The sequence below is a fragment of the Diabrotica undecimpunctata genome, chromosome 2 (genome assembly GCF_040954645.1).
Source record: "Diabrotica undecimpunctata isolate CICGRU chromosome 2, icDiaUnde3, whole genome shotgun sequence".
NCBI classification, from domain to species: domain Eukaryota; kingdom Metazoa; phylum Arthropoda; class Insecta; order Coleoptera; family Chrysomelidae; genus Diabrotica; species Diabrotica undecimpunctata.
Genome location: NC_092804.1, coordinates 111,135,543 through 111,159,226, shown reverse-complemented (window position 1 = coordinate 111,159,226; position 23,684 = coordinate 111,135,543). Strand labels below are relative to the sequence as shown.

Below are 23,684 nucleotides of genomic sequence, written 5' to 3'. Positions count from 1 at the left end.
AAAATGTTACGTTCGCTTTTTAATAAATTATGTATGTTTAGTGAAAATAAATAAATATCAGTTATTGTGCTTTTTAATGAATTAAGATAAGAACAAGACATTATAAATTAAAAACTTAACAATTAATAAATTCACAACAACTGGAAAGCTCATATATTAATATTACACTTGTGAAATCAATACAATGATTCTGTAACGATCTTCAATCAAAAATAAAGATTAACAACTGGTTCTCCGAGAATTTTAGGATAAATAAGGGACTAAGGCAAGTGAGCCTTAGTCTTCAAAATCTACCTGAGTGAGACACTAAAGAAATGGAGTTTATGTTTTGGAATGGGTATATCATTAAACGACGCAACAACCTCATACACGCTTCATTTCGCGGAGGATCAAGTAGTCATCGCTCAGACCAGGAAGATCTGCAATTCATGACAAAGCGATTAATACAGGAATACGAACGATGGGGACTAAATTTTAATTTTTTCCGAATTAATCTATTTGGGGGCAAAAATGAAAAGACCGAACTTAAACGGAAATCGAAGAACGAACATAAAAGGGAAAAAATAGTAGGCGCACTAAACTTACCACTCTGATCAAAAATTATCTCTAAACAGAATAAGATACAGCTATATAACAGGATTTTTAAATGTACTTTAAGAATTCGAAACGTGGCAACTCACTAAGAGAACGGAACAAAAACTCCTTGTTCTGGAAATGGATTTTTGGTACAGATCACCAAAAACAACATGGCTTAATAGAGTCCAAAAGACAATGTCAGAGATATCTACGATCAGGAGACTGTTTTCAATTCTCTGTTTTCCCAGTGCATAGAGTCTAAAGGTAGGTCCAACATGAAGACTGGTAGTTAGATTTAGATTCTTAGGACGACTGTCTGGCTCTGAGTGGCGGGTAGGTTATGGCCATTATAAACGCTGCTTTTCCGCACCGACAGCGTAGAGCGTTGACTGATCAAGGTAGCATGAAACCTACAAGAGATGAGGGTGCAGCTCTTTTGCTGCTTAGTGACAATATTTTAACAAAGCTAAATTCAATCAGAAAAAAAACACACCCAATTAATAAGTTAAGCTTTATTTACGGGAAGTAAAAACACCTTATCGACGTTTGGTGCCTGAAACGAGAATGGAACGTTCATTGTGGTAAACGTTTGAGTCAAACTACCAGCGCACATGTTATGAGAGTGCAGGTTCATCTTGGCCAGGCCGGCTTAAATATGAAGAATTATTTGCACCTACTGTCTGACTCCGAAAACCAGCGTTCATCTTGGATGTACCTTAACCCTAAGATATTCATAGCTATCCATCTTAATGAGCTCGATACGGTGACAACTGAAGTCTTGTACTTCAATACATAAAGAGAAAACATTACCTGAAGATAGGTTATTTACTGCAGACAGAACAATGTCATTGACTATCTTAGCATTCACACACGACATATTTTTGAAGTCACCAGTTTCCAAGAACAATGCCTTTTCTGTGATTTCCATAACCTGAATAGTATTCTTTGTGGTAATTATTAATCAAACATTTTTACATACTTTTAATAATAAGAGAATACATTGATAACAGGTTGCCAGTGAAGAAGTGGCCTCAAATAGTTTTAATCAAATTAATGATAATTAATTTTTGAACAAAAATTTCGTTTATTTATTTTTTAAAGAAAATACGCTACTTGGACATGACATATATCCATGTTTTTCATATCAAACTAGCGCTATTTTTTTAATATGATGATATAAGGTTTCTGAGAAAAAATGATTGCAAATTAGGGTTGCCAGCTGTAAAACACGCGAATTATCAAAGATAAAGAGAAAGAGAGTTAGCGCGCAACGCCTAACTTTTATTAATTGTTTCTTTCCATAATTATTTTCGTAATATGATTATTATTATTGAAATATTACTTTGTTTACATTTTCAATAATCAGACTTTTATATTTAAGACCCTGTATACTCGCATTATCTCTTTTTGAAAAATTGACAGGTAATAATAAGACTTTGTTATTTTAAAGCATGTCCTAATACTAAAAATTTTATTATTTGAGTGAAAGAGAAATACATATCACAATAATTAATTTCTTTGATTTTTCAATATTGATTTTTTAGGAACTGTATGTATCCAACAACCATTTAAAAAAACTGTGTGGAGGAGTTTGTACTTTAAAAAAACTGAGAGTGCTTGATCTTTCCAAAAACCAATTGAAAGTTTTACCCGAGGACTTAGGAAATCTAGGGTCAATACGAAAATTCAATATAACTAGCAATAAGTTAAAACATTTACCAAAGAGTATTTATAAATGGAGAAAAATTCAAATACTAGATATTGATGCAGAAGAATATGTGTATCCACCTGCATCTATCACTGCCCAAGGATTGACATCTATCATGCAGTTTATATCTAAAGGTAAGTATGTTTACAAATACTAATTTTTATTTATGAGTACTATCTAGATATTCAGTTAACTCAAATCATATATATATATATATATATATATATATATATATATATATATATATATATATATATATATATATATATTATATATATATATATATATATATATATATATATATATATATATATATATTATATATATATTATATATATATATATCTATATATATTATATATATATATATATATATATATTATATATATATATATATCTATATATATTATATATATATATATATATATATATATATATATATATATATATATAATCGATAAATTTTAAAACTTTACCCATAACTGCGAACCGGGCTAATATTTTATCTGTGGTTTGTACTAGCCTGTAAAAAGCTATAGTCAACCCCTGACTTTCTTAATCCTATTTTTAGGCCACGCATTTTTTGAGTTGTGACTTACGTATTTTAAAAAAAGTGTGTTTGGTGTTTGGATATAATTCATTCTTTTTTTAAAATTGTTTTATGGGTTTTTTTTACAAATGTATATTTATCACATAAAAATAAGGATAAAGGCGATATAGTGTAAAAACTAAAAAAATACTGTTATTCGGCAGTAAATTATAGTTAAAAAATACTTGTTCTCATTTGAAAATTAATTCTTTAACTTTCCATAATACACTCTCTTCATTATTTTTGACAGAACTCAACTTTAGCATGAGTCTGCCCCTAAATTCTTAAGACATTCTTATAATCTGAAATAATTCCACCTGGATTTTTTTAAAGAACACCATAAGTAGTAATGATTTGTCGATAGTTAGGTTCAAAAATTCAAAAAGTTCTAATAATTTTCTAAAACACTAACAACGCATTTTAATCACATCCTTAACTTCTTTAAAAGACGGACAGAACTCAAAATGATGCATTATTCATTCACAGAAACTATTGTATTATCTTATTGTGTGTTTGAGAAAGGATGGCATATCTCAAAATATGACAATATTGTGCAAAATATCGATTAACAATAATGATATTTTTAGCATCTGACGGCCATGTGCATAAACTAACTTTATGACGTTATCACACAAAAAAAAAAATAACGTAGGTAACACTGTTGCGTTTAGAGATATGACGATCTACTTCCAAGGTAGCGATTTATATATATATATATATATATATATATATATATATATATATATATATATATATATATGTATATATATATAAATACAGGGTGTTTCAAAAAGGTATGTCATAAATTAAATCACGCATTCCGGGGAAAAAATAAATTGATTGAATCTAACTTACCTTAGTACGAAAGTGTACCCAAAAAAATGTAAGTTCCAGCCCTTTGACCCTTTTTTCAAAGTAAAAATTGTTTTTTTGCATTACCTCCTAAACTACTTGACATTTTGTAATAAAAATGGACACGTTACTTTCTTGTTCTGAAAGCATTTTTCATACAAAAGAAACAACAAAATCTAAGCGCACAGAAAAATTTTAAGCGGGGTGTGCAGACCTAAATCCCCCCAAACTTTTGAGTACGTTCAAATCAAATGAATTTCGTGGCATCATTAGTTTAACACATTATTTTTAAAATTTTTTTGCTTATCACTTTTTTCAAAAAACAATTTTTATTAGTTACGGCCCTTTTCATTATCCTTTAAAAAATTACGTGCAACTAAATAAATGGCTTAAATGAATTAACAAGTACAAAAAATGTCTATTACCTCTATAAATGTGATATTACAATAAATGTTCAAAATGGCCCCCATTTTCTTACCTCTATAAATGTGATATTACAATAAATGTTCAAAATGATCCCCATTTTCTTCAATACACATTCGGTATCGTTTTAATAAGGAAAACCGAATGCACTGAAGAATCATATTTTTCTGACGAAATTAATTTGCAGCTTCAATTATTCTAACCCTCAATTGTTGTTCGTCCTCTATTGTTACAGAATACACTTTTTCTTTCTTAAACCCTCAAAAGTCCATGGGGTTAAGACCTGGACTTCTGAGTGGCCAAGAAATAGGTGCGTCACGACCCCTTCTGATCCACCGACCAGGATACTGCCTGCAAAGGTATTCCCGGACTTCATTTCTGTAATGCGGTGGAGCGCCATCTTGTAGAAACCACATATTTTGCTTTATTGCAATATTCACTTCTTCCTACTCTTGTAAATCGTTTGCCAAGAACTGCAAATAATTATCACCATTTAAATTGTTGAGAAGAAATACTGGGCCTATTAGATTGTTATCCACAATTCCTGCCCAAACATTAACTTTGAAAGTCCTTTGGTGATGAGTCGTTTTTTTGGCGTGAGGATTTTCGTCGGCCCAAATGTGCTCAAATGATGGTTTGTTATTCCATTTCTACTGAAGTTAGCCTCGTCGGTAAACAAAATACTTCTAATAAAATTAACATTTCGAGTGTTTTCCATTAACAACCAGCGCAAAATCCAATCCTTTTAGGATAATCTTCAACCAATAACTCTTGAACCGTTGTTAAGTGATAGGGTTTAAGCAGCTGATCCTTTAAACGCCTCCAAACCCTTAAGTGAGGAACATTTAGTTGAGCAGCTATTACCCGTGTACTTGTTCCAGGGACTTCTTCAATGATTTCTAAAATGTCTTCATCAGTTGCATCCATTATTGGACGACCACTATTGCCAGCAACTTGCGATTGGAATGTACCCGTTTCCCGTAAACGATGATCAATGGTCAGTCTATCGGGTATATTTCGATTGGGGTATTTTACTGCATAACGCCTTGCGGCTGCTGCACTATTTCATTGACCTTCACCTACGATATTCCCGATAGTTTATTGAAATCATAATTTAATCTGATCCAACTTAGCCAAAGTTAAATGCATATCTGCTATTTCCTGAAATGTGTAGGCCATTGTAATATCAAAATTTTTAATATTAATTTTATTCACACAATAAATGATAGCTTCAAATTATTGACTATTATTGATGGAACTGTTTGTAATTATTGTATCCGTAGAAACTAATTGTAATTTTATGGCCAACTAGGAAAAAACTAGTTTTTCGAAAAAGTGATGAAGCAAAAAAGATTTAAAAATAATGTGTTAAACTAATGATGAAACTAAAAATTTTTCTGTGCGCTTAGATTTTGTTGTTTCTTTTGTATGAAACATGCTTTCAGAACAAGAAAGTAACGTGTCGATTTTTATTACAAAATGTCAAGTAGTTTAAAAAACAATTTTTATTTTGTAACTTCAAAGGGCTGTAACGTTTTTTGTGTACACTTTTGTACTATTTTTGTCCCCGGAATGCGTGATTTAATTTACGACATACCTTTTTGAAACACCCTGTATATATATATATATATATATATATATATATATATATATATATATTGTATATATATATATATATATATATATATATATATATATATATATATATATACTTTTAATTGTTTTTCTCACGAAGTGTTAGAAATTTTCTTTTCTGGAGCTATACATAGTTTGCAGCTGACATGATGAGTTTCCAGGCAATTTACACATTGAACATCTTTTATATTCTTTTGTTTTGGACATTGGGACGATAGGAGGCAATAGGTGGATCCTGTGGCAATAATTGTGTGTGTTGCCAAAATGCTGACATCTTTGATACACGAGATATTTCTCTCTTCGGATGCGGTGGTTCAACTACTGCAATAATAAAAAAGAAATCCTGAATGCTATTAATATCTGGTTACTAGAAAACTAAATCCATGAACATCTTGTGTAGATATGTCATCAAGTAATTGTCCTTTGTTAGTCCTTTAGTAGTAACAAGAATATTTCGTCACTTGACAAATAAAACTCACTAAGTACAAAAATGATCGAAATTGACATTTTATCACCAAATGCATTAATGGTTTAAGATCTTTGCCTGGAAAAAGTCACTAGCTACAAACATCGTTTCAACACAGACTTTCAATTTGAAAAATTTGATTATTTGCAAATTTTAATAAGATCCCGGCAGGTAAAAGTCATTACTGCATGCTATTTTGAGGATTATGTTAGTTCAGTTAGTTGACTTAATCAGTATTTATTGTTTTTTGCCGTTCTTAAGTTGTAATAATTACTTTAATAAGTGAAAATTTGTTTAAAACTCATTTACGTTCCTTCCTTCCTTTATTGAGTGTACCTTCTATTATAACATGAGTTTTTAGACAATGTTTCGGCAGGTAAAATTCACTAATTACATTTTTCTCAAGAACGTCAAAAATTCACAATTTTTTTTTAGAAAATATTTCGGCAGGTAAAATTCACTAATTACATTTTTCTCAAAAACTTCAAAAACACAAATTTTTTTAATAAAAACTTTATAAGATAAGGTAGCTTTAACTGTTTCTTAAAATAATTACATTCTGTTATAACATTGAGTTTACATTCCCTCCTTCCATTATTGAGTGTACCTTCTGTTATAGCATTAATTTTTAGACAATATCTTGGCAGGTAAAATTCACTATCTGCATTATTCTCGAAAACTTGAAAAATACACAATTTTTTAATATAAACTCTGTAACATAAGGTAGCTTAAACTGTTTCTCAGAATAAGTACCGTCTGTTATAACATTGAGTTTACATTCCTTCCTTTCTTCATTGCATTTACCTTCTGTGATAGCATGAGTTTTTAGACAATATTACGGCAGGTAAAATTCATTAATTACATTTCTCAAAAACTTTAAAAATACCCAATATTTTAATAGAAACTCTATAAGATAAGGTAGCTTAAATGGTTTCTCAAAATAATTACCTTCTCTTCTAACATTGATTCAAAAATGGATTTTTTACATTAGAATATGCTTTAAAACTCCAATATCTCTGTTCTTTCAATATGGTACTTAGTGAGTTTTACTTGTCACCTGACGATTTATTCAAATTAAAATTGAAAATAGATATCATATAATTATGTTTAAATGTTTTTTTTTTGTTCTTGGAAGCTGTCTGTTACAGATTGTTTGTACTGCAGCCAATTGGCTTATCATATATCTTCCATTCATTCATGATGCACATTTCAGAATTCTGGAACCTGATTAAAAATATACTCTAAATATCTTGTCTCTAAATAACGATAAGCTAACTCCTGTCTATATAAGAACTAGGATCAGGCAGCTGGATTCATTTTCGTTTCATTCATAAGAAATCTATAATGGACTTTTTTGTTTTAAATGGTGCACTATGCCGATACCTTTAAGGAACGCTTTATTTTCTGGGACACCCTGTATATTTCATATATCTGATATTTATTATATTAATATTAATATATTTTATTTACATAGCTTAAAATATCAATTATTTATTAGATGTTGGTGTTTCGTTTTCACCTGAAGAAGATGAAGTTGATGCAGAGGAGGACAAACATTCCCCCATTGAAGATTCTAGCGATTCGGTCCAAGTAATTATTTTTTGTATTCTTAAGCATTGCAGATAACTTCAAAATATATAACTAACAAGAGGAATCTTATTATAACTTTAAATGACATCTGTTTATTATAGTGAAAAATGTGCTTAGTATTCCGGCAGCAGGGTACAGGTGGATATGGATATACACTGTATGCATGGAAGGGTGGATAGTTGAAAACTATTCCCTCTTATTGGTACCAATTTTTATAAACAATTTTTTTATAAATAAATTTTTAAATTTGATTATTTTAATTTACAACTAGTCCCATCGTAAAGTACGGCTAAAGATACATTAAAAATGCTATATATGTTATAGGTATATGTCGAGAAATCAAAGATTTGGCATAACTTTGAATCCTCATAACTTTTTACATGGCGCATATTTCTTTAAAAGCTGCAGATAAATAAAAAGTTTGAACCTATTTTGATAATTTACTATTAAAAAAATGTAAGAAACTTTCTTTTTCATTGAGTTAACAAGCAATAAACAAATAGCTTTTTGCCCTTGCAGAATCAAAAGCACATACCTGGGTAGCACTTGTTGTCTACATTCGCCAAATCGAGAAGTTATTGGAATTTTAAAATAGATATTATTTAGCACGCATATAATGTCAACACGTGCTCGCCCGCTGTGTGCTTGTGATTCTGTGAGGGCGAAAATCTATTTGTTTATTGCTTGTTAACTCAATGAAAAAGAAGTTTTCTTTAATTTTTTTTAATAGCAAATTGTCAAAATAGGTTCAAACTTTCTATGTATGTGCAGCTTTTAGAGAAAAATGCACCATGTAAAAAGTTATGAGGAGTAAAAGTTAGACTAAATCTTCGATTTCTAGACTTTAAAATTTAAATAACTTTTAAACTATTCACTTTTTATTTTTAACATATATAGCATTTTTAATGTATTTTTAGCCGTTCTTGACCATGGGACTAGATGTAAATTAAAATATTCAAATTGAAAAATTTATTTATAAAATATTGTTTATAAAAATTGGTACCACTTTTTGAGATGGGAATGCATATTCGTATTCAACGAAAAATTTTACATTAGAATGGTTTTCAACTATCCACCCTCCCATGCATACAGAAAGGTACCCAGAAAAGTGTCCTACCCTATAGGGTTTGTTATGTTAGATGCTTTCATTTATTTCATTTTGGTGATGGTCTATTGTTCGTTCATTTTAACCGTAATTTATTATTTAATATATACAACATGATAAACCAGACATATTAAATATATTTGGCTATATGAAAATTTTTGTTGTAATACTAATTACAAATATAATTTTAATAATATATTGTAGCAATATTAATCAAATTGTCATTGTCATTTAAATTTCAGTTCGATAAATATTTTGCGAGCTCAGTTAAAAACAGAAGTTTACTATGGATGTAAATGTGGCAAAAATTAATTAGATGGTTAACTAGAGATTCATGTCGCAGTTGAATAGCGAATTATTTTAAGTCCGTTAGGAGAAGTGCCATACGTATCTCGGAATCTTCAGTCCCACAAAACTCGATTCAGATAACAAAATACATGTAGAGGAGAATACGTTTGAGTTGCATTTATAAGAATTATACAATTCATTTACAATATTCTACAATGGCATTCTAAATTTGAAACTTCCATAAAAATTAGTTTAGTGATACATCTTCCCCCCTACAATAAATATATTGGAAGCAATTAAAATGTAGATATACATATAGCTATGAGAATGTTTCACCCATTTTCCGTGCGTCTGTCTGTCCGTAAACACAACCTGTCCACACGTCTGTCTGTTCTGTCTATAGAACAGATAGAGGTGTCGAATGAGAGTTTATCCAACCTAACCCAAAGATGGTATTAAAGGTGACAAATTTGACCTCGGACTTCCGATTCAGAAATTGCAATCGGAAATACCGTTTTAAGGTCTCCGAAATAGTACAAGCGAGATATTATACGACGCGTCTTAGAAGGACGAGAACAAATATATACTTCCGGTTTTTATATCACGTCCGGTTCAAAATTGATTATCGAAAGTTTGTCAAAAATGACTCAGAATTACTGAAATCGTAAATCAATTGACGCAAAGTTACACGAAGAGTTTAAATATCGACTTCCGATCAGGTTGGATGAAAATCTATGACTTACGAAGTTCAACTGCTGATTCAACCATCAAATATCAGAAACTGAACATATCTATGTTTGTCATTTTCGAATAGGCTTTAGCACCAGGTGTTAAGCTTCTTTTGGGTCGAAGCCTTCATTTAACAGATGATTAAACCTTTTCTCCGCTGCCCCGCTCAATTTCTCCCGCTGAACCATTTTCGATCCTTGATGAGCTTTATCGTGGTATATCTGACCACTTTTCAGTAATTCCTTTTCATTTCGGAAGTATGATGTATAACGAGATCTAGTTCAACAAGTTCTCGATTAGTGAGACTACGTTGTTTATCTTCCTTGCTTGCTTTGTTTCTTTTTTCCTGGGCATTCTGTTCCACGAAAAGCTAGGCAATGAATATCCACTCTCGACAGAGTCTTGCATGTCGGGAAAAAGCTAATAAATCCTGGAGATCGCCTATTAACTCGAGTTGAGCTGTCCTTAGCCTTTACTCGATCGTGCTCACCTCACAGAATTAGCGACTGGGGACTCACAGATTAGAATATCTATTTCGTTGTGGCATATTTAAATCTTAATAATTTAAAAACAGTAGAGTAGCATTTGAAACACAGTAGCATAATACTGACCAGAGTTAAATGAAATATTGAAGATGTCGAAGTAATATGAGAACCGTTATGGCAAGATGATGGTAGAAACTCAAAACCAATTGATACCGTTTAATATACTACTACTTGTCTTAAAGATTTATGGTTAGGGAAGACCTGTAAATAAAGAACAATATTCTCCAACATAAAACCATTGTCTGATTTTAGTTAAGTTTGTGTCATATTAGAATCCTTGGAAAAGTAAACAGTGATGTTAAAAATGCTAATACAACTTCACGTGTGTTTCTCCTGTCCCCCTTTAACCGTTCTTATTTAATATAATATGACAAAATGCTAGTTATTATTATTATATAACGATTTACAACGCACCAGACGTCTTCCGATCTCCAATCTCCACTTCGATCAGTCATTACATAAGTCCTCTTTCAGATTCCTTTCTCTGTTTTCTTTGCCAATTCCTTCACATTAGCTCATTCTGAGCCTTTCTCGTTTTTTCCTCTTGGTTTCCATTCCAGAACATGATTTGTAATTTGTCATCTGGCCATGCGCTGTATGTGTCCACACCACAGTCCGCCCAAGTATATTTATTTACACGATCGTTCTTCTTCTTCTTGGTTCAGGTAAGACTCATTAATGTCTGACAATTAGTCGCAATACCTTTTTACCATACGTTGTTTTTTTCATTAAACTCTAATAAGTCCTGTGGCCTCAACGAAGTGTAACAGTTTTTTAGATAGTTTTATGATATCTTCTGGTTCAATCCTCAGTTGACCAGTCAATTTCTGTCTCATATCGCTTAGCACATTGCAAGGCGTAGGATGTATATTCAGTCTATTCTTCCATTTCGCATTTTCTGCACCATGGTTCATTCACCTTACCTAGTTTAATAAAACACATAGGTGTTTTATTAAACGACAATGTCCAGTCGCCATTTCGGTGACCGTTTTGATCTCTCGTTTATTGAGGTTCATCAAAATTTCCGAGAGTTTTTTATCAATATTCTTGATTATTTTCTTAGTTTGAATTTGCCCTTGAGTGACTCTCCATTTCTTTTGATGATTTCTTATCAGCCACTTCTGATCCTCGTTTGTTTTAGCATCTTTAGTAATGTCACAGAATGGTTGTGGCTCTACAAAAGTTTCTCTGGAGCCTTGTTTTGCCAACAAATCTGCTCGTTTGTTCCTATGTACCCCTTCTAACCCGGCCCCTATATTAAGTACACTTTATTAAAGACTGGCCAAAGACTTCTGATCCATTACCATGGACAGGTTTAGATCCATCGGTGAACAAGTCGCTATTAATATTTGGGACTTTTTGTTCTCTAAATGGTATAATTGTGTTAATCTTCTCAGTGAAGATTATTTCCGGGGTCATTATATCCGAGTTCATCATAAAGATGGATCAAATATTGTTTGCTTTAAATCTTAGGATGGTCGTAAAAGCTATCACCGAAATATATAATTCCAGCGGAGGGAGCTCTGTTATAGCTAAAGATGCCGTTCCTGTACTATTCAAGGCTACTGTTATATTTAGAAGCGCTTGTCTGTGTAGGGTTTTTGAGAGAGGTCACACAATATTGCAAAGCCGGCTTTTTTCACCAAATTACTGAACCATAAGTAACTGTCGGTCGTACCACTGATGTGTATAACCAATAGATTACCTTTGGTTTCAACCCCCTTAGGTTTTAGCTACAAACCTGCCGTCTGCAGTTCCAAAAAAGTCACGTAGCCCTGTTGGTTATAGTGTGAATATGAGTGCTCCAATTGAGTTTGTAATTCAAGGTTACCCCTAAGTACTTGACCTTATTTTTTCGTTAGTTCCTCCCCAAATAATTTCAGCTCACTCAGTCTAGTAAGCTTCCTCTTATTGGTGAAGGCTATTAACTTGGCTTTGGAAGGGTTTACAGAGAGGTTCTCTTTCAGACATCAATTGTCTATGCACTGAAGGGCATATCGTATCTGATCCGCAACAGTACTAGGAAATTTTCCCCTAGTCACTATTACAATGTCGTCTGCGAGACCCTGTTGAGATGTTGATGACAGTACACTCAGTTGAAGGCACCCTTAGGTTTATGTCACCGTCATACGTATCTGTGGATATTATTCTACTCTGAAGCATCTGAATAATCCACTTGCATGTTGTGTTGTCGATTTTCTTCTTCACTGGTGCATTATGTATTGACTCGATGGATGCATTTATTATCCAATGACAATTTATTCTATATCAAAAAATGCAACAAGGGCCACTTCCTTCGAGTTTACTCCTTTCCGACACCAGAGTTCCGACACCAGATCGTACACGGCGGTTTTACCTGATTTTCCTGCTTGATACGCCCTTTGTCGCTGGTGTAGTGGGTTTTTATTAAGATTGTTTTTCTTGATGTATTACTCGATCATTATATCCAGTATTCGGTCCTGTATATACACAAACATTAATATTCTCTTCAATTAATATTCTTGCAAGCTCTTTATTTCTTTTTAATTTTCTTCTAATACTAATTGATTTTGACCTCTGATGCATTAATAGTCCGTATTGACTACATTTACATCTAAATCCCATTCATTGTATTCCTCATATCAATTTCCTTGGTTTTATTAGAGGGACACTGCCATATGCATTTCTAATATAGACGAATAGCAGATGTATTTGTTGGTTTCGTGCAATTTATTCTTTGTTGCTCGAGTGATAAAGAAAGCGTGGTCTATTGTGGATCCGTCTTCTCGAAAACCTTGTTCTTCTGCTTGCTGTGCAATTCTGTAGTTTTATAACTTTTTCGTATACTCTATTGTAACCGATATTTCTTTATAGTTCTTGCATTTTGTTTGATAGCCTTTTGTATGAATTCTTATCATATAAGATTTTAACCATTCTTGTTTACTTTCTCTATGCATACATGTTATACATAGATGTTTTCATGGATATTCATGTTTATATGAAATAGCATTTAATTTTTAATTTATATATTAAATAGTATATTATTTTTTAGCTCCTTACAAATGCACATATATAAATTGAAAGCATTTTAATAAGTTAAAGTTCTCTTATTGGTTATATCTACTTTTGAAGTTTATACTGAATATGGTGTACATTCATTATAAAATATAGATGTTGTTGTAGAACTAACATTTAATCAGAAGCGACTTTAATATCCAAAAGAATTGAAACATTTTTCATTTCTTTACAAAAGAATTTAAAATATTGCTTAATATATTTTTAATGTTCAGTTTTAATGTAAAAATATGACGATTTAAACCAAATCCCTTAGACAAGATGCCTATTTATGAGATACAAGGTGTTTTGTTTAAATATTTACAGGAGAATTTTATTCATTATTTTGGTTTCATTTCCTTTTTTTATATTTTACAGCAAGTTCAATTAAGTTTAAAATACATACAATTATAGCAAGAAAGATTTTCTCCTATGCTCTAGGCCAGTGACGAAATTGTCATTTTAGTACAACTTTGTAATTCGTGATACTTTGATACTTACTAATATAATAGTCTTGCTTGGAAACAACAAAGTTACTATTTTTTGAGATATTTACAGTTAAAGATAAAACTTTGTGAAACTTTTACTTTTTTTAATGAATTTTCATAGTATTCATTCTATAGTTCAATTCAAACTATTATTTAGTTCAAATTACGCCCCTATATTAAGAGAAAATGTTTACAATGTTTAACAGATTGACTGCCATTGTTTGCTGTAGGACAAACGCTAGACTTCTGCGTGAGCCCAGTGTTTCTTATAGGATACAAAAAAAATAAAATATTAAATGAAAAAACGTATTATTTTTCAAAAATAACTAATGATATTTATTAAATTGATTATACGTTAAACAAAACATTTTATTGCATCCGGTGCACATTGTTTGTACTTGAGTTGCGAATTTGATTTTTCCGTCAACCACAGTTCCTTTCTTGCCATACTTTTAGCATTCCGAACACCTTCCTTTAGTCTTTCGTGGTGGATCTCTACTCAATCATTTTTTGAAATAATTTGTGTCCAGGCTTACGCGGATTTGGCGGTGGTGGTAAATCAATTGCGTATTTTTGCAACATAGAACGGATTACCTGTTCCCTAAATTCAGTAATATTAAGGGACTTCTGCATTCCCAAATCATTATTGTTGTATATAAAAGTCCCCCATATAATTTCAAATAATAATTTTCTGTACCACTTGGTACAGCGTCTCAATGCTGTACTATATGACGCCATTTAGTCCATTAAATCGATGAAAGACTTTCCTGTGTTATAGCCAACTATACACTTGGGTTTGGTGATGTTACTTCCAGAACGTGTAGTCTTTTCTACAATCTGTAATGCAGAATCTTTTGTAGTAAGGACAGAAACAATTCTCTTATCCTTTCATTTCAAAATACTAATACCAGTATTTCGGTTCAGCAGACGATATGCCAATGAAAGGCTAGTGTAGTAATTGTCAGTGTATAAAACGCTACCTTCATCCAGAAGATTGTCAATGAGCTCCATGACTACACTCTCAGCAACGCCAACCTCTCCATTTTTTGAGCTTTCACAGTATATCGACATATTCCAGGTGTATCCTTTGTCACAACACAACTTAAATTTTTTTTATGTCATATCTGTACCAATCGCGAAGAACTGGTACTTTCACCAATCCATCCATCCAACAAAAGCAAAGAATGGATATATTTCCACTATCATTTGGTCTCCAACCATTGATGAAGTCTGGATCGCTAAGAGATATCTTGACCAGTCGTAAGTATTTGAGTGGCGTAAAGATTTGTTTCATCAACTAATACACTAATTATGTCGTCAGTTAAAAATAGTTCGAAATATTTCAATGGTTTAGCATTTGCAAACATTGCTTTGTATATTTCTTTCAGACCACTTTTGTATTCTGCAATAAATTTAAACTGATTTGGATTATCTTCTTGACACATCTCCCAGACTACATTCTTTAGCTGATTTTCAATTAACTCTCTTTCGTTTAAAGCTGTTGATGTACATGGTTGACTGTTGTCATCCCTGAAGATTGGAGTAAAAGCTGATGGAGGTACTCGTAGAGTCAATTCATGATCAGAATCTTCGTCGGAATACCCAATCGAATCTGAATCTGATTCGTCTGTCTCACTTGGCATAAAATCAGGATCGTCATACGAATCGTCACTGGAAAACTCCATTATTATTAGTTGTTCAGTACAATAGGTATATCTGTTTTTCTAAATAGATAACTAAAAAGTCTTTGTCTATTAACACTATTTTTAATAAATTACTTCAAATCTGAAACAAGAAATATTTTCAAAGTGGAGTAATAAAATGTTTTTTCTGTAAGTATTTGAATGTTTCGCCATCTGAAACAAAAAAAGTTAGCCCACAATAATGTCATGTGTCTTATAGGACACATTGGCCCCTACATATTTTTTTTTTGAAAAACTATCTCAGAGACCGGTGTGTCCGATAATACACACGCTGAAAATGTCAATGAAAATAAAAATAATCAAATTTTCAAATTCACGTTGACTTTATAAACACATAAGGTAGTGTTTAAAAAAAAAAGTAGTCAGTAAAAATTAAAATTTTATGTATTAGATCTGGCAGTCAACCTGTTAACTTACGTCAAGTTTATAAAGTACCACTACTAAAGAGGGATAGCATTGGTGGAAAAATAAAAAAAATTCCTTTAAAAACTTAAACAGTTATTTGAAAAAAACACATAGAAGACAGCTGTCTTTTATGCGTTTTTGGAAAAAACTTCTAAGTTTTTAAAGTAAAATTTTGTATTTTTCCACCAATGGGATCCCTCGTCAATCGTGGTACTTTATAAACTTGACGTAACATTGTAACACTTAAATTAATTATTTATATTAGTATTCTATTGAAACATAGCTCTGGGGATGGCTTTGTAAGCCGAAAGCGCTTAGCTAGGAATTAAAAAATTTTTACCCACTTCAAAAATACTTTTCCATTCTTTCATTTGTCATAAGTGTGTACAAAAAATATCAGTTTTTTTTTCTTAATTAAAAAATTTTATACTGTTAAATTTATAATAAACCGTAAAAAATGTGTGACAAAACATTCAAATGATAAATACATGCTGAATAAAAATAATCATGCAGTCTGTTTAAATATCTCTAAAAATAATGATTTTTAAGAAACAAGAGTAATTATTAGCGTAGTAATAAAGTATTGATGAATTGAAAAATTGTGCGAAAATATCAATTTTGCCAGTTTTTTCAATTCGTCAATACTTCATTACTACGCTAATAATTACTCTTGTTTCTTAAAAATCATTATTTTGATAATAATGAATCTTAATCATATATATATATATATATATATATATATATATATATATATATATATATATATATATATATATAATTTGTCCACTGATTCCACTGTTCTTTTGGTAATAGCGAGAAAGTATTTATTCTATAATTTATTCTTCTTCGCATTTCTTTGTATTCATTAAAGTGTCGGATTGATCTATCTTAGCTCCTAACCAATTTCTCCATGCTTTACGACCCTACGCAAATTGTTTTACTTCTTTTTACTTTCATGTTTTAAACTTGGTGTAGAATATCGCAAAATAGTATATGATCAAAATTTGTCTTCTAAACATTTAAATAAAACTCTATATCTCGCAAGAGAACCACATTTAAAGGAAATCACAGAAAGCAATTTGGGTTAAATCGTCATATTTTAACGTCAAAATTGTCCACTTAGAATAATTAGACATATTGAAACACCTTGTATAATTTGTTCTGACTAATAATAAAGAATATTGTTTGTTTACAATCAGAGTTTTAAATAAATTAAATTAAAAATAATGTAAAACTTACAAATAAGTTATATATTAAGAGTCGCTCCGGATTTCTCAATTAAATCATTTAGTAATTGTCTAATTTACATTTGTTTCTTTTTAGGAAAAAATATGGGAGCTAGCAAACATTAAGGCATGTTTAATTTTACCATTGCTGATTAATTTTCGCTTGTTTTCTTTAAGTTGCAACATATTCTGTTTCGTGCTTCATTTTCTCTAGGTACATTTCATTGGTTTTAATGGTTTCAAAGTTTCTATAAAATATTTAAATATTCTTAATTAAAACTCATAGGTGAAAATAAGCTTTTTTCTATAGCTGTGAGAGCAGTGTAGAGTGTCAGCACAATTTATAGAGAACTAGAGGTAATCCATTGGTTTAGAAGGAATAGGAACTGAGAGGGATGCAGCTGAAATGAAAGATCAAAAAAATTTAATCCTTGGTGCTACTGTCAATTATGCACAGCTGCGGCCATTAAATAATTTACACCCTTCCTTACATATCTAAGTAGTAGCCGATTTTTTGAATTTTTACCTCGTTTAAACGCACATTTTACGTCAAAGTGACGTTAATTCAATAATTATAACAAAATAAAATAAATAACAAATTGGAAATTATAGAAAGAGTTTTTTTTTAATAAATTGGATTATGTTCTCAATAACGAGGAAGACTGGGTTAAAAATATCCATTTCATTTTAAATATGTTTTATATTAAATAATATCGCAATTAATATTAGGTGGATGCCCCATTATTGTCAATACAACTTTGCAATCTTCTTTACATAGATAGCCCCAATCTCCTCATGTTATATTCAACAAGCTGCTTTTATGCCTGCTCAATTGCTCCCCATAGTTAAATTCTATTCCGTGGCCTAAGGTTTGTTTTACTTAATTTCTTTGTCAACTCTGCCCACACATTTTCGATGGCATTAAGATCTGGACTCCAGGAAAGCTACGAAAGAATATTAAGATGTTTTCTTCCAACCATTCTCAAGCAGTTCTACTCGTATGCACCGAGCAATTGTTATGTTGGAAGGTAAAGTTGTTATTGGGGAATTTCTGGATCACTGATGGCAACATTATGTTCTCAAGAATATGTTTGTAATATAATCCTTCTAATTTTCTTTTATATGAGAACAAACGCCTGGGCCTATAGCATATATGACTATCTAAACACTTTTGCATCGTAAAATATAACGTTAGAACAAAAGTTGTCTTCACGGTTTATGAATTCATTACAAAATGCAACTCATCTCCGCTTGTGTGATCCTCAGTCAAAAAGGTTTTCTTTCATCTGCACACTTTATCAATTCACTTGCTTTAATGCTTCTTCGTGCAGTGCGAATGCTGCCCGGAAATGAAGACTCTTCGCTAGCTTTTCGAGCTGTGCCAAAAGGAGCTTCTGTCAGATAATCTATCAACACGTCATCTTGTTGCTCTGTGGAGATCTGTCCCCTGAACCAACCAAGCGTGCTATAGAGTGAAAATCGTCCCATCTTTGTGTGATTTTCCATATGCACATATGGATCACGGTCAAATCTGCAGAAACTTGCTTTAGTGACCAACCTTTGTCGAGTTTGGCAATTGCTCTTGTTTTTTGCGCGTCATTCAAATACATTCTAGGCATTTTGGACGCGTTTAATATGTTTTTATTTTATTTTTCAATACTCGCGAGATTTTTAGCAAGCACTTTGACATTTGACAAATCCGTACGACACTGCTATTTACTACAATGTAAACATAAAGGTGTAACCTATTCAGTGACCGCAGTCGTAGATGCATACCTTTTTTGAGATGTGATAATAACCAGAAGGAAGAAGGAATTCAATCTTACAATTATAGTAGATATTTCAATAATTCATACTTTTTGAGATCTAAAAATATTGTGTTTTCTTGATGAAAAATGTTTTTTTTTTTTCATCTATAAACCAGATATTTTCCCTAAATTTTTACATCCAAGTTGGTCCAAAAAGATTAGAAAAATTATAATCTGAGTTTATTGTTTTATCAGTTTGGTCAACTTGCTAATATTGATAAAACTATGCTTCCAATCGTTTTTATCGTTTCTAAAGCGCTCAACATTTTTTTGAGAAACTTATATTCTGATGACCAAAATGTGAGCCAAAATATTGCTTACACTGCCTGCTAAGACTCTTAGAGTTTCTACTAAATCTCTCTAGGTTAATCCATGATCTTCTAAAACCTCATTATGTAGTTTTACTATGACTCCTGGTGTTCATTACAATAATTTCACATTAGCTTAATTTTCTACCTTCAAGATATTTAAAATTAAATTATATCATCACATATTGCAATCCGGTTTCAAATTCTTTGAAACAGAGTATGAGGCATAAGTCCCCATGAAACAGCCCAATTCTATGCAGGTGTCTCTGGCGCAGTTCAAATCAGGAAGTTATGATTCTCAGCTGAGTTTGTTGTTTTCCACGGTACTTCAGCTCTTTTCGCGCATGTACATCCAATGTATATTTTGTCATATGCTTGAATGGGCATACTTTCCCAGTGAGAGTTATTTTTTTACCGGTTTTTGTATATTTGTACCTTATTTAACACGTTAGTCATAGCTGTGTGAAATTTCGTTGGTCTACTGATTTTGAGCTACCAATAAATTATTTTCCACGCTACTACAATCGACTGCGCATTCGTTTTCCACCATCGATCGAGAAGAAGGGACAAAGGGCACTGAAATTATATATCTGGTTCATATGTGTTCAACAAACAGTAATCTTTAGAACAGTATCTTTAGAAATATAAAACGACGAACCTTATCTTATTGAATAGCCTAATATAATCTCGTGACCTGTCTGCGGTAAATCATAGAATTTTGGAAATTTTCTTGAAATATGCTTACTGCTCTCACTGGCGTAGAAAAGAAGGATATATAGAAATAAAAATTTTAGGAAAATGTCATTTTAAAATTTTTCAATTTCTTTATAATATTTGGTTTAGTGCTGTATGATATATTAGAATATCAACATATTGATGGAATGTTTTATAGATTCTTGGAACTTCTTTGTATATCACCTTTACATATATACTCACGTCATAAAAGGTGTGGAATTTTAGTTTGATCTAATATTAACCTTATTTATTTAAAAATGTGACTTGCATCTGTGTTTTATATAAAACATTTATTCTGTTATTACAAGTGTGTAAAAACAGAAATAATTTTATAGGTTTTCAATACAATTTTTTTTAATATATTAATTCTTCTGCATTCGTTAATCAGAAATATACCGAGAGTTCAATTAGTTTATAATAATGGTGATAAAACCGTTAAACTCGCTTTATTCGTACGAAGGTTGTCGAAAAAAATATAAGAACGTTTTTATTGCCAAAAAATTAACAGTAACAAATAACTGATTTATTTTATTCACTAGATACTCAACGAATCTACCTTGTTCTAGTTGACAGTATCTAAGTCTATTATAAAAAGCTGATATGGCATTTTGCAAATGCTCATTTGATTAAGTTGTTTTGTACACAATCTTTTTAAAATATTTTCATAAAAAATAATCGATTCGTTATAAATCCGGAGGTCTTGCTGACGACTCAAGTATCCTTTTCTTTATATCCACCTGTCATGGAAAACGTCTTCTCCATTCTTCTTAATAGGTAAAATTCTTGTTCAATCTTCGGTATATAGTCAGCATTGAAGGAAACTTGAATGTTTTCTTTTCTTTCGGTGCCATGTTAGGCTCCGTTAATGTTGGCAATTACCTTGGCCAGTTGTTTGCGGTTTTCAGCTAGCCGAAATAGTTAATAGGGACCGCGTATTTCTGTCCAATCGTGAATATTCTTTAGCCGGGATATCTACTTCCTTCCAGTTCCTCTGTGACTCTCGATTTTACCTTTCATTATAAGTTGAAGGATCTTTCTTATCTTAAACCTTTCTTAGTTTTAAATAATTCATAAATGGTATTTGCTCTTTTTAATACTGCTTCGTTGTTTTGCAAAGCTGTCTAGGTTATTTGGAGCATTTTCTATGCAACCACACCTCGAATGCTTCTAGGCGATTGATGGTAACAGCCTTCAGGGTCTGGTCTCTTTGTCATATAACAACACTTACTGTAATATAACATTTGATTATTCTTTGAGGCAATTTTAGGTTTAAGTTGTTGTTACAGAAGAATGATTTCATTTTCAGAAACTTTGTCCGAGCTGCTTTAATTCTGCACACGATCTTTTACTTGGATCTAGTTGTTCTGTTATGTAACATCCCAAATATTTAAATTGGGTAACTATTTCAATATTTTGTCGATTTTTAGACACATGTATGCAATCCAGCAACTCGTGAAGACACTAGATACTGTTGTGCAAGATGACACTATCATCAGTATATTGAATAGTATTAATCAGTTCACCATTGATTTTCACTCCAAACTCTTTATCGTGCAAAGCCTATTTAAGTTATATCCGAGTAGATATTAACTGACAGTCTCTACCATCAATTCCCTTTGTTGTTAATATGTTCAAAAGCGTTAATTGCTGTATCCTATCAAAAGCTTTTTCGTAATCGTTGAAAGCTACACAAGTATCTGTACGTTGGTCGCAGCACCTTTGGAGAAGTACATTTAAGACAAAAAGTGCCTCGAAGGTGTTAAGTGCATTCCTAAAGCATTCATCTAGATTCCTTTCACATTTAAAATGCTTAACTAAAGCATTGGTGTGGTCTTGTAACGAAAAACAGCTCATGTGGTCAAAAAGAAGAAGATCAGACAGTAATATGATGATCTTTACAAAGGCCTCGTTGCTCAGAATCGGAAACTTCATTGTGGTGGGTAAGGATATGACTAATAGGAGAATAATGGATATATAACAAATATATAACAGTTTGACAAAAGGAAAACAAGAAAACCTGATTTCTAGGAACTGGCAAATAGAGGGCGCCAATAAGTCTTAACCTGAGACTTAGAAAGGACTAAAATCGTCAGAAAACTAAGAATTGTATAAGCAAAACTACTGAAATTGACATGTTTACCTATATGCTGCAAAAAAATTATATCTTCAATAAAATAGTTAACTTCAAAAAATGTGTTTATTAAATACTCAACAAATTTAAGGACATTATCTTCAATAAACTTATTTCTAAAGAGAATGCAGTCTTTAAAAAAGCTTTTTGGTTCGTACTTAATAATATTCAATAGAAATTACACCAAATATACTTCTAATAATAAACAGTTCCTAGCTTTTCAATAAATATAAAATGAGTCATAAACTTTTAATTCAATTATATTAATATACAGGGTGGTCCTTAAGTAATTGTACAAAAAGAAACAGTAGATTCTACACTTTAAAATATTACGATTTAAGCCAAATTGCTTTAATAAAATGTTGATATTAAGAAAGATACAGGGTGTTAAAGTGCAAATTTAAAATTTTATTTTTCCCTATAACTTTCATGTTTGTAAACATTTATGTATAAAAATTTACAACTGGGTACTTTTAAATATGAGAAATTATAATTTGATGCACACTTTGATGTAACTGATACGTGGCATAAATTTGCACTTAACTTTTTTGCTCTTTATGTTACCTATATTTGGGACAAAAAATATTAAAGATACATTATTTTAACAAAAAAAAAAGTATACCTGTAAATAACTTCAAAACTCAACAGTTTTCGAGATAATCGCATTTTACAAATCAGCTGCATAATTCTGACTTAAAGCAATTACTCCAGGCAACGAAGGAAAAATAGACAAAAACATTAATACTTCTGAATTCTGAATTTTAGTTTAAACTAAAGTTAATAGTTAACGGAATATTAAATAAAATAAATATATCAGCAGGATAATTAATAATAGGATTTGACAAAATCACAGAATAATAAAATTTTACATCAAACATTTTACGTTACATTAAAGTCATAATCAAAACATTTTGTTTACAAACTAAATTAAGAAATAGTTAAACTAAATAACATAACTTTTTGTCAAAGTGAGTGTTCGATATGTGATTAATTCATTTGCCGATATATTCCATAAAAGATCCTCTCATATTAACTAGCATCATTGGTTCTAAAGAAACTGCTGCAGTATTTATTTCTTCCCATAATTGGATGCGAATATTTATGGGATTCTTATAGACACGTTGTTTTAATGCGCCCCATACTACACCTAAATCAAGCGGATTAAATTCTTGGCTACTTGGTGGCTATAATGAATAATGTATGAATATTTTCTTTTGGATACATATCCAAATCTTATGTATGGAACTACATCTTATTTGTCGCAGAGGTTAAATAATGTATTAAACTGTGATGTATCTCGTCCATTGGTTACTTACATACACACGGAATAACCTATCGATGA

The 23,684-nt window shown here is 31.3% G+C and overlaps 1 protein-coding gene across 3 annotated transcripts in view; it reads left to right on the top strand.

Annotated features, from left to right (window-relative positions):
• The window catches only part of LOC140434778 (E3 ubiquitin-protein ligase LRSAM1-like), a 79,070-nt gene that overhangs the window by 25,325 nt on the left and 30,061 nt on the right, over positions 1 to 23,684 (top strand). For 2 of the 3 annotated variants that reach the window (XM_072523284.1, XM_072523282.1), the window contains exons 3-5: positions 2,121 to 2,418; positions 7,747 to 7,838; positions 17,458 to 17,487. In XM_072523284.1, the coding sequence (XP_072379385.1) occupies positions 2,121 to 2,418; positions 7,747 to 7,838; positions 17,458 to 17,487 (420 nt within the window). The remainder of the gene's footprint in view (positions 1 to 2,120; positions 2,419 to 7,746; positions 7,839 to 17,457; positions 17,488 to 23,684) is intronic. The other variant, XM_072523283.1, reaches the window with a different exon arrangement.